The 13,173-nt window shown below is 22.8% G+C and overlaps 1 protein-coding gene across 8 annotated transcripts in view; it reads right to left on the reverse strand.

Annotated features, from left to right (window-relative positions):
- Positions 1-5,057: 5,057 nt before the first annotated feature.
- The window catches only part of Exd (PBX homeobox extradenticle), a 48,825-nt gene continuing 40,709 nt past the window's right edge, over positions 5,058-13,173 (reverse strand). For 4 of the 8 annotated variants that reach the window (XM_074257035.1, XM_074257028.1, XM_074257027.1 and 1 more), the window contains one exon: positions 8,965-9,163. In XM_074257035.1, the coding sequence (XP_074113136.1) occupies positions 9,038-9,163 (126 nt within the window). In that variant the 3' untranslated portion in view covers positions 8,965-9,037. Of the gene's footprint in view, positions 5,172-5,523; positions 6,960-8,964; positions 9,164-10,842; positions 11,248-13,173 lie in introns of those variants that run through there. The other 4 variants (XM_074257029.1, XM_074257033.1, XM_074257032.1 and 1 more) reach the window with 4 other exon arrangements.

Consider the following 13,173-nt stretch of genomic DNA (forward strand, 5'->3'; position numbering starts at 1 on the left):
TAAATGCATCGAATTTTTTATTGTAGCTATTGCCAAATTTGAGTCTTCAGGGTTGAGATTCACGGATTTTATTCATTCATTAACTAGATTTCTATAATTATTATTCAATTAATTAATTAATTAATAATAGAATATCATGTTAAATTACGCCGAGCATTAATAATTTTATTCTATCCGTTATCCGTTCAAATTTTATCCGTGAAAAATCAGACTATAGAGTACGACTTGTGAAGAAATAATTATTAAATTTATTAATCTGCTTACTATCTTATTTATTCATTGATGATAATTTTAGATTTTGGTACTTTAAATTGTCTATTAAATAATATGCTTATTAATAATAACAAATGGATTGGAGAGTTAGTTGTTCGTATGATAATTAATAATTATTCTTCATGTGTTATTTCTTCTGTTTAATTTTTTCATATAATTATATAATTTAATAATAAGAATAAAAAAAAAATTATTGTGTAATTAGATCAAAATTTTTAACACATTTGATATACTGCCATCGGTTAACTGTGAGTAATTAATTTAGAATTGTATATCTGGCAAAAAATTTAAATAAAATTAAGATTATTAAAAATTGGCATAAATTTATTTGCAATAAAAAAATAAAATATTAATAATTGTCATTTTTTATTTTTAAAATTAAATTTATTTCTTGGTAAAAAAAAAAAAAATTAAAAAATAATTATGCATGACGGGCGTTATATGTGAGTAAAATTTATAATTAACGATGTTTTTCTGTGATAAATCTAATCCAAATTGTAGAAAGCATTAACGCAAAAACATCCCTCCTTCCAACTGAGTTGATAATTTGAAATCTAATAATATTGTTTTAAATCAGACCAAATTTACAAAATAAATAAACGATGAATTGAAAAAAAAAAAATCTAATTATTTAAATCTTAATAAATAAATTGAAAATTAAACAATTGTCTAAGCTACAAAGACAAATAAAAGACTACTGTAGATAAATTGTACGATCGTTTGAATAAAATAAATAGCATGAATGGTATAAAGAGCTTGGATGTATGTATAAATTAATATAATAATAATAATAATTATTATTTATAATTAATAATTAATTATGATAAATGATAACGATAATGATAATAATCCTTGACGTCAGTCATAAAATAATGACAAATGCGCGTTTATTATGAAATATAAAATAAATACATAAATAAACTAATCTAAAAATCAGTAAAAAATAAAAAACGAAATTATATAGTTATTTCTTACCATTTAATGTTGGAATTAGAATTTACATGCTGTTTCTTATACAATTAATAAAATAATTATGTTTGCGGTATTTCCGAGTTTCCGTAAAAATAAATTTATAAAAAAGAAAGTCATCGGTTAGAATATGCCGCTTTAAATATTTAAACATAATATTAATATTAAAAATAAAAATAAAAATAATAATAACAATATAAATAATGATAATGGTAAATAAAACGAATTACTATTAAAACGAAAATATATGACATTTAATAAATACATATTGATACATATACAACATATGTAAATATAGTTTTCTCCCGTGAATTATTTGCTATTTATCGTCTTCATGTAACTTACCATTTTTGAAAAAAAAAAAAAAAAAAAATCTTACATACATTCGAGTTCAATTTTTAATTGTAAATTACTCCATGCCAGTTTTCTTATTATTAATTAATAATTCATTGATATCGATAGATTTATTCAATTGTAAAAAACAATGAAACAATAAAATTTATAATTAATAAAAACAAATTAATATTTAAATGTTTACGAGGTATTATTTTGATAATAATTATATTTATTGAGATTCATGAAAAAAATTTTTTGTGTTATGTATGCGAAATAATGTTTGAATGATTTATTTTAAAGTTAAATTTTTTTTTTTTTTTTTTTTTTTTTTTTTTTTTTTTTTTTTTTTTAAGAAAAAAGGAATAAATTATTGAGTTTTAGAAAAATTTTAAGAAATTTTTGTGAAATAATTAAAAAATTTATTTATACAGAAAATAAATTTGAAAAATTGATTGTTAAAATTTGAGAAAAAAAAATTTTATAAAATTTTGAAAATTCAAAAGTGAAAAATAAAAATTAATAAATTTAAAACTTTGCAAAAAAATTCTCAAAATTTTAAAATTAGATAATTTTAAAAATATTTATGTTAATTTTTCATGAATCAGTAAACCACCGCCACTTAAATAAAACCAAAACAGGGAGTAAAGATTTGAACGAAAAAAAAAAAGCGACGTTGTAAAAAAGTAAATAAATAAAATAAAATATAGTAAATAAAAAATTGTAACTGCGGAATTTGTTAGCGCTGTAATATAATTAGGTAAATAAATAAAAAAATTCGCGCCTGAATCTTGATCGAAACCCGGATGAAAAAAAAAAGTATTCAATGCTAGTTAATTTTTTCAAACAGTTCATAAACTATTTGAATATTAATAATAAAAAAAAATAAAACGAAAAAAAAAATTAATTAAATGCAGAACAAATAATTAAAAGAAAATTAGTTAGTTAAACAATAAATAATAATTATAAAATAAGTTCAATTAAAGGAGTGAGTAATAAAATAAATTAAACTGCTGATGCCCATTGATTAGTGAGAGACTATTTATTCGTTTAATAATCGATTAATAATAAATAAACATACGTTTCATTACTTGCATTTAATGGATAAATAAATAAATAAATTATTAATTAAATTAATAATTACACGTAAATAATACTACAATTAAGGGTTTTTCTACTTATCTAAATAAATACTAAATAAAATAATTTAAAAAAAAATCTGTACACGCCGTATAAATACACATACATTGACACATTATTATTATTAATAATAATAATTATAATTATAAATATATACATATGGTATAAATGGTAATGAGAATGGATTAAAATTTAATGATTAGAAAAAAAAAAAAAAAAAAAGAAAATAAATTTAAACAACAAAGATTAATATGGAATAATTAATGAATTAATTTATTTGAAATTATATAAATAAAATTACCCTGTCGATAATATTCACAATTCGTCACTAGATTTTGACGAGGAGGCTCGGTAGAATTTCATACTTTTGCAAATAATCGACACTTCGATCTCTTAATAACCGAAATAAAATATATAAATAAAATAAATTATATAAATATTAATATTATTATTATTAATTAAATATATTTAATAACAAAATAAACGCGTTACGTTTCATTATTAATCGTATGGATTTATTATTTGTTTTTTTTTATTCCCTTCTTTATTAATCAATAATTTTTTTTTTTTTTTACTGAATAATGTTGGATTTTTATCTACAGGAACTTTTAATATTCATCAACTTCACAATTGATGATAAATTTCAAGTTATAGGACTTGTTTCCTAAAATTTTATGACACGACCACTGATCCGCATTCAATTAATCGACAGAAAAAAATTTTTCGTAATTTAAATAATTTAGGTCTTAAATGATTAAATTGAATAGTAGCAACCTTGCAGTCACTATGTGACTGCCGTGAATAGTGAACTATAGATAAATAAAATTTTGCTTTATTAAATAATGACTTTTGTTAAATTGCACTGTACTTTTTTAACTATTGACGTTTTTGAAGATATAAGCTCATCTTGATATTACATTCATCAAGAGCTTTCATTAGAGTACCCACATGCATTTTTGATATATTTTTCATATATACATATTTATAATATATATAAATATATGAAAAATTGATGTGGGTACTCAAATGAAAGCTCTTGATGAGTATCACATCAGGATAAGCTTATATCTTTAAAAATGTCAATAGTTCACAAGATACGAGGTCATTTCTTCATTATTGACGTTTTTAAAGATATAACCTCATCCTGATATTACATTCAACAAGAGCTTTCATATGAGTACCCACATGCGTTTTTGATATATTTTTCATATATACATATATATGATATATATAAATATATGAAAAATTGATGTGGGTACTTAAATAAAAGATCTTGATGAGTATCACATCGGGATGAGCTTATATCTTTAAAAATGTCAATATTTCACAAGATAAAAGGTCATTTCTTAATTGTATATCTAGAAATAGAGCATTTTCTAATGCAGCTTAAATACTTATCATCATAAATTGACTATTGGTGAGAATGATATAAAACTTCGAAAAGGCACAACTCCCGGACAAGACTTTTCCAACGGTACCAAATTTAACCAAAAAAATCCATTTTATCACATAAATACACTGGGCACAAAATTTTTCTTATTCTCTTGATAATATAGATGTTTCAGGTACATTTTACTATTTTTACTATGTAAATTATTTATAATTTAATACTTTTTGGATACCAGAAGAAATCAGAATACTACCGGCGAAACGTTACAACACAAATTGATTTTTATCACCTGAAATATATTTAATTAAAATTTTTTTATTCAAGTATTTTAGAAAAATTATGGCAGAACATTATTGATAAATAATAACAAAAGTTATTATCGATCTCTAAAAAGGAATTTTGTCGTTTCAAATAGTCGCCGATCAATTTTCTTGTAACAATTTTTTTTCAATTTTCTTAAACGAGTGAATTTATTAATTACTCAAAAAATTGCACGTAGAATAATTGTTGGAGCTTTGAATTACAGTCCCATGCAAGAAGAAATTAATGGGAAATTTCTTCTAATATTTTATGTGGAACATTTAGAAAAATGTCAAAAATTTTCAATTTTTGATTGTGTCTTTGGTAAATTAAATAATTTTTAAGTTCGTAGGAAAACGAACAAGATGGATTGAAATTATTCAAAATTTATGTTGAGAGTTTCATCGACTTCAATTTCCTCAGCAACTTAAATATAGAAATTATATTGTCTTATTACTAAAATAATTTTGAGGTTTCATAGCAGGTTTGGTTTCATCTTTTTTATTTTTTTAATGTTATGAGTGTAAATTTATTTGCTAAGTAAATTAAAAATAAATAATTTACAACAAACGAAAGTTTTTGTTGAAATGTCCATGAGTGTCAAAATTATGAATAAAAAAATGTGATTGAATAAAAAATAATCAACCACAAATAATTTAATAGCATTTTATTGAGTTTATCATAATGTTTTTTATTTATCATTACAATAATCTTATGGTATACTGTCGTATCTCGTAACCATCACACTTCACCAACGTCATCGCATCTGCAATAATTACAATAAAATAAATCACTAAATTTGACAGAAAAAAAAAAAATCTAAAAATTCCTTAAATTCAAATTATTCCTATTGATAACGTCAGTGATTATAAAAATGGTTCCGTCTTACAAAATATCAATGAAAACACAATTTAAATGGACAAAAACAAATTAGGACGGCGACGTAAAATATATGTTTGAATACATCAAGGGATTGATTATGAGTAAAAATATCATTATCATAATTGTAATTATTATTATTAATATTTATACAGCAAATTCATAATAATTCACAATAATACGTATTAAGATTTTAAAACCTTACTTTTTTTTTCTTAGTGTTTATTCAATTAATCGTATTTTCTGTTTTTTTTTTTTTTTTTTTTTTTTTTTATTATTAATTAATATTTATTTAAATCAATAAAAGTTGTGTAGTGCCTAAGACTTCTGTAAATGATTTCATTTCTTTTATTTATACATTAACATCAACGTTCTTTTATTATTCGTATACTAGCTGTGCCGTATGCACTTGTACTGGTCGCAACGAGTCAGACAATTGCCCAAAAATAGTTATTGAAATATTTCATTTAAAAAAATGAAAAAAAAAAAAAAAAAAAAAAACATTGCCAGGATTCGAACCCTGATCTCTCCGCGTATATGTTCAGCAAGATTTGCTTCTTGCCAGTCCATTTTTTTCATGTATGAAATTTCGAAAATTTTTTTTTTGGAAAATAAAATTAACATTACAAACAACTACTTTTAGTCAATTTCTCTCGAATACGACGTTCATTACGTTAACAATAAATCATAAATTGTTAACTTACAATAGTGTGCTCATTTTATCGCTTTAATATTTTTACAATAAAAAAAGGAACCATCCTTTCCGTTTTTTTTTATTTTTTTTTTTTTATTATTTTAGTTTTTAAACACTAATTATTTACTTTTTGTCTCTTGAAAATTTATTTATTAATTAGCACACCTTATATATCACTCAAGACAATTTACCTAGTAACATATTTAAGTAATTAGATTCATTTATTTATTTCTTTTTTTTTTTTTATAAACAAATAATAAAATGTGTCCGTTAATTCGAGACTTATTGTAGAAAATTTGATCACGTTTAATGATAATGGCATTGATGATTTTTTTTCAATAATTATATATAATATAATATATTTATTCATATATATATTTATATATAAAAAACAAAAAATAAAATAAAAGTGATACAAAGCAAGTGATCTTAGCTGGTATTTAAACCTAGAGACTATTTTTATTTTTTTAATTATTTCATTATTTTCCTATATATATTTATATATTTATAATATATATATATATATATATATATAGAGCTACAATATATTATATTTTCATGTTGAAAAATCGTATACATCATTGTTGTGTCGAACTACCATTGCTTCGTTTCCCTCTTTTTTATTTCTTTTAATTATTTATTTATTTATTTATTAGTTCGTTTTTATTTTTTGTCGAGGGATTTATTGAAAAAGGCGGCAGAATACAAGGAGTTTTTAGTGAAAAATATTGCCGGTTTTTTTATGATCGATGATTTATCAATGCTCCTCATATTTACTCAAGAGATAAATAATTATTTTATCAATTTGTTTATTGTTATAATTATTATTATTATTATTATTCTTATGTAATTAATATCGATCTTAGTTCGTATTTGTTCATTTTAGTGAACGTAATGATCACAGTTTGAGTGATCAAATTTAAAAAACAAAATATGCTTTTATTAATGCTTCGTCTTCTAAGGATTTCAAGGCGACAGCTCCTGAAAGCAAATTATTGGCCATACAACCCAATTTTTTTCATTTAGTGTCATGTAAAAATTGTTTTTCTTTTTTTTGCGGTTAACTACACTGAATTCTTGTGGAAAATTTATAATATTCAATTTTTTAATCTCAACAAAAATTTTTTTTTACAGTTTTGAATTTTTTAAATGAAAATTTTACATATATTTTTTTTTTTTTTCGTAAATAGAAAAAAATTATTACAATTTCCAAAAGTTCACACTTTTACAATAATTTTATTAAGATTTTTTGATATTATTACTGACAAAAATTCAGTGTAATTTAAAAAAAATAATTTTGAAACAAAAAATAAAAAAAAAAAATTAAAAAAATTTTATTGACGCAAATAAAGATAAAAAATACCTTTTACAAATACAAATTAAAATGTTGCTCTTTTGATTGTTTATAACAATAGTATGACTAAATATTTCTTTTGTTCTAACATATCTATTATGTATGTACATAGAAAATACATTAATATGTGAAGATGTATACAAAGTAACAGACATGAAACCTACTCAAGGTGATTGATGCAGAAATGTGAAATTTAACGATACTGAAAATATCAGACTTAAAAATTTTTTTGGTTTTTTTTTTTTTTTTTTTTTTCAAGTTTTAACAAAATTTAATAAACATATTTTTACAGAAAAATATAAAAAATTTAAATATTTTCAAACATTTAAATTTAAAAAAAAAACCAAAATTGTGTCGTCTGCTAATTTCAAGCTCATGAAATTTTTAAAAAATTGGTGTTGATAATAATAATAATTAATAATAAAAAAATGATAGATCAAAAGCCGGCACGTGCTACAAATGCCTTCTTACATTTTAAAAAAACATGCAGATACAATGTTCCAACTTAATATTAATCACAATATTAATAATAATTATAATAGCGATCAAGAAAATATAAATGAAATAGTAATTTAATTAAAGTTTAAGTTATAAATTACAAATTGTTTATCGACACTAATACATGTATTACTTGGTTAAATTTGAAATAATTGATATGATAAATGAGAACTTATAAATTAAACTCTATACGTGAGATATTATTCATTTGACAATAATAAGCATCTCAACTAACTAAACACACCAATTGATAATTAAAAAAAAAAATATATATATATATATATATAGATTTATATATTGGTAATAATGAAAAATTTAAAATTAATTATAAAGAAAAATTATAATTCTTAATTAAACTAATAATTTGTTTTTTAGAATCAAATGTGAATATGAGAAGAACGCATGACATGAGGACGGAAAAATTATACATATATCCACATATTTGGTTTTTTAAAATTTGACATAATTTTAGTTTTTTTTTTAATTAAAAAAAAAATTTTTTTCAGAGATTGAAAAAATTTTTAACTGTTTTATTTAGAAATTAACTCAGATAATTTAGCTAAAAAAATATTTTAGAAATATTAAAAAAAAAAAAGTTTCACAATTTTTATTTAAAATTGAAAAATATGTCAAATTTTCATAATTATTCCCAATATACATGCATATACTTATAAAATATTATATATTAATGATATTGCTTAAAACTATTTTAGTTTTTAAATTTAAAACCGTATACAAATTTTTTCATTTGTCAAAACATGTAAGTATTGTCAATAAAAATTATTTAAATTTATCATTGATCAATAAAAAAAAAAAATAAAATAAACTTAAATAAATAAATGATTGAAAATGGTGAGCAACATTTTTTATAATTCTCTAAAATTTTGTAATATCAATACAAATTAAGTAGAGAAATATTAAATTTTTTTTTGTATAGCAACCAAATAAATTTACATTGACCATTTATTTATTTATCAAACTATAATTTTTGATCTCGTCTAAGCGTTCACACGTACTTTCTCTCATTCGTTCTATTTGTTGTCAAATTAATTAGTACACTTTTGCTATAACAGAGTAATTAATTAATAATTATCAGTATATGTGTATGGGTAGGTGTAAGATCTATCTTCAGTATTGTGTTTATCTTTTGATTTATTATACAGTAAACAATATCGGAAAATTGATCGCGTTAATTCAGTACATACACCTAAACCCGTGGTCGTTTTTCGTTCTCTCGAGAATCAGAATCGGAATCCGCTGAATCGTGGAGCGGCGGAAACTCCGGCATGGCCTCACGGTGCATCCATCCAGCCCCCGCAGCCAATCCCTTGCCCTGCGTGTCATCATTGTTTTTTTTTTTCAATTCAACTTAGATATTTATTTAAATTTAGCTCATTTGAAACCCAACCAACCACAACAAAACAGTAAGTCAAATAAATCAATAAATAATAATAAAAGTGTGCATAAACAAAACATTTAGAAAAATTATCCCAAAAAAAAAAAAAAAAAAAAAAAAAAACTAAACAATAAAACATAAGTATTTTGGTAAATAAATAAATTTTGTTATAACCGTCGCGTCGGCTGAATGATTTAAACAAGAAATTTTTTTGCATGCAATCATGCAAAGAAAGGATTTATGTATGAAAGTGATCAGATATACCATATAATTTATTATTATATTCATATGATCATATATGATTTACATATAATGAAATACGCTTTGTATAATCATATATGATTATCATTATCACATATGGTTTATGTAAGATAATTTTATGCTTTATATGATTCCATATGATTATATATGATTTTATATGACCATATATGATTTTCACGTGATCATATACAGTTTAAATGTGATTAAATATATTTTTATTTTGTCATATATGATTTTATTAGGCTTTATTTCACCTATGGTATATGATTCATATGACCTAATATGCCTTTGAATGTCATTTATGATCTTATGTGCTTTCATATAATCATATATAGTTCTTTTTCGTAAATAAATAAAATTTATAAGCACTCATATTATAATATCCTCTAAAATTTTTCAAGTTACCTACATCTGAACTGTTATATGATAATATATGTAGTTAGATATACAAATGTGATAGTAATGTATTAATTTTAAGTTTTGATTATTTGTCTACTTGTGACTGTTTTATAAATGATCATACTTCAAAATTATTATAATTTTTATGATACCAGATACAAAAGCATTTGAAAGTACTTATGTGACTCAATCGGTTTATGATCATATATGATTTTATCTGATTGTCTATTCTGATTTTAAAAATCAATTGTTATAAATAAAATCATATAAATTCTATGTGATTGTTTCTATATATCATATATGATGTTACACATATATTGATCGTGTAAAATCATATATGACCGAATAATCATATACATTTACATGTAAGACTCATCTCTGATGATATTTTAACAATGAAAATAACATATATTAATGTGTCTTCTAAACATAACTCACATATGATCACATATAAAATGAACTATATCTGATCACAAAAATCTGATGTTTTTGTTCCACAATGAAATTTTGAATGACATTCACATTCAGCGAAATTTATTTATTGCTAGCAATTGGCATGAATTTAGCATCGAAAAAAATAACAATGATAATATCCGTAAGCCAAGAGCGATAGTTTTAGCATGCGCCTATGCCAGATACGTTTATTTGACTCCCCAAAATCGTATCATATAATATATGTATATGCATAGAAAAATTTACTTTATACATGAATATTTTCTTTTTTATATCTATATCTATACTCATACTGAATTCAATCCGCATGGCTTCAAACACCCAATATTGAATGGCAGTAACACGCCGTAAAATTACACTATTTTCAGATAAGACGATTCAAATGAAACTTTTATTTATATTATCAGCCTAAAGCCTCTACGTATCAAGTAATCTTTTGAATGAAATTAATTAATTAAATTTTTTTTTCTTTTATATTATATTATAAGTACTCTACTTTCTTCTTTTCTAGAGTTTTATTATCTACATTTAATATCTAAGTCTACATGATTCTTATTGCACTTAAATTAAAATCAATATCAGTAACTTAAAATAATTATATTAATAATAATAATAAACTATAAATTAAAGCCTGAATAAATTTTCCAATCACGTATTGCACAAGATTTTTAAAAATCGTTGTAAATTTAAGACTTGGTAAAATATATATTTAAAAGAAGAAATGAATTAATAATGACTGTCAGCTAAATTCAATAACAATTAATAATAAAATAATAAAAACTCGGCGTAATTCTCAAGTAGATTCAATTGTGCTTGTTGCAACAGAGACGATCTTGTTCTCTTACTCTTAATCTTGTCGATTCCGATGTTATGGATTACAACTCAACTGATTAAGCCGCAGTAAGTCACTGTAATGAAAGAACACGACACCGATTTTACACTTTTAATAATCTTTCTTCAATCAAAACCGCTGTTATTATTATTTTTATTAGTTACGGCAAGTGCTACGTGGTTTTAAAGGCAACTTTATGTTTTTAGATTCAGTAAAACGTTATATTAATCAAAAACTATTGAGTGGTTAAACCGGTACTTTGATGAGGAACTCTAAGAACTGTGCTTGTGACAATATTTTGTTTTCTTCAGCCAAATTATTCATTTTAGCGGTTTTTTTTTTTTTTTGTTAATTTTGAAATTTTGTGGACCAGGTGAGGGTAGGAGTTTTTTGTCTCCGTTGCAACAAACACAGTTCATTGTTTATTGTTAGGCAAAACACGACTTTTATTATTATTTTATTATTTTTTTTACTTAATACCAAGCTGTTAGAAGTTAGTCGATTATTTTTTAAGTAGTCAGGCTCATTACTAATTAATCAAATTCAAAATAATTTTTTCATAGAAATAAAATTTATTTTTGATATAAATTAAAAGTAATTTTTAATTTTGTTATCAAAAATTCTATTTAATTTTTTTTATTAAAAATTTTTAAATCATAAAATTTTAATAATTTTTATTCTGACTAGTTAAAAATATAATTTGTTTCTTATAAAATATAAAAATAAAATACATGCAATTATTTAAACTTAAAAATTTAAATGACCCCTCTGTTAAAATTTTTATTAATACTTAAATGAATTTTTAAATAAAATTTATTTTACAAAATTTCAGTCAAGAATTTTTTCTTTGATAATTTATGTAAAAATTTTAAAATATTGTAAATATTAATAAATATAATTAGACCTCTAATTTATCCAAAAATGTTCTTATTTTAAATAATTATTCAACAGATAGATCATATAATTAAAATAAAAATCTTTAAAACAAAACGAATGAAAAAATCAACCCACTGTAAAACCCTTAAAAAAAAAAAAAAAAAAAAAAAAAAAAAAACTAAAAATCTTATTAAGACAATTGTATGGTATATATAACAGTAACTTGAGAATACTCGTGGCATCGATAGCGTTGTATAAAAGCTCAAAACGTATATACCTGTTCTAAAAAGTGAGTTTGCAAGTTCAATGCATACTAAGCAACCTGAAAGGGGCGGAAGGGGTTGTTGGTACGTTCGCTGCCACCGTACACAGTACAGCGAATAAGGTAGTACATAATCTAGTAGCAAGTAGCAAGTAGCTAGTACAGTAGCTTTCTCAACAATTTTTTCCCCAACTCCAGCCCATTCTCTCCCTCTCCTCCTCCCTCTTCCTCTTTCTCTCTGATATCTTTCCTCTCTTTACTTTTCAGACTTGCTAAGCCCATCTTTATGACGCCACCAACAATACACCCCGTGTTGATATTATTCACCACTACACGCACACTCCTCATACATACATTTATATATTTACAGAATACATACACACATACACATAAACAAACCCTCCCTTTACTCAACAACTTCTCTTTCACATACACACTAACGAATATTCCACCTTTGTCACGTTGTACTTGTATTTCTACCTATCCACTTACATTTATCCATACATTCATGTATACTTTACTCGTACTTTTATAAATATATAAACAGAGAAAATAAAAAACAAATACACGACTTTAATCCCCAAAGTTACACTAGTCAAAGATACGCTACAATGCTCAAATTATATGTACATACTTTACTCGTGCAGGAAGGATAAAAAGGATGCACATGCGTCTATTGAAATAGTGTCACATGCTAAATTAAACTTTTCGTACTAAAAATTATTTGTTTAGTTATAATTTTACTTTTTCTGTATATTTACTTGCTATAATTATTTTTAGATTTTTATTTTTCTTAATTTAGAGCCAGTTTTTGAATCCAGGATAAAATTATTATCGCCAGTTTATTTGTATACATTAAATGTA

Source organism: Cotesia typhae, unplaced genomic scaffold (genome assembly GCF_013202065.1).
Source record: "Cotesia typhae breed Kobodo isofemale line unplaced genomic scaffold, CoteBio_Ctyphae scaffold_152, whole genome shotgun sequence".
NCBI lineage: Eukaryota > Metazoa > Arthropoda > Insecta > Hymenoptera > Braconidae > Cotesia > Cotesia typhae.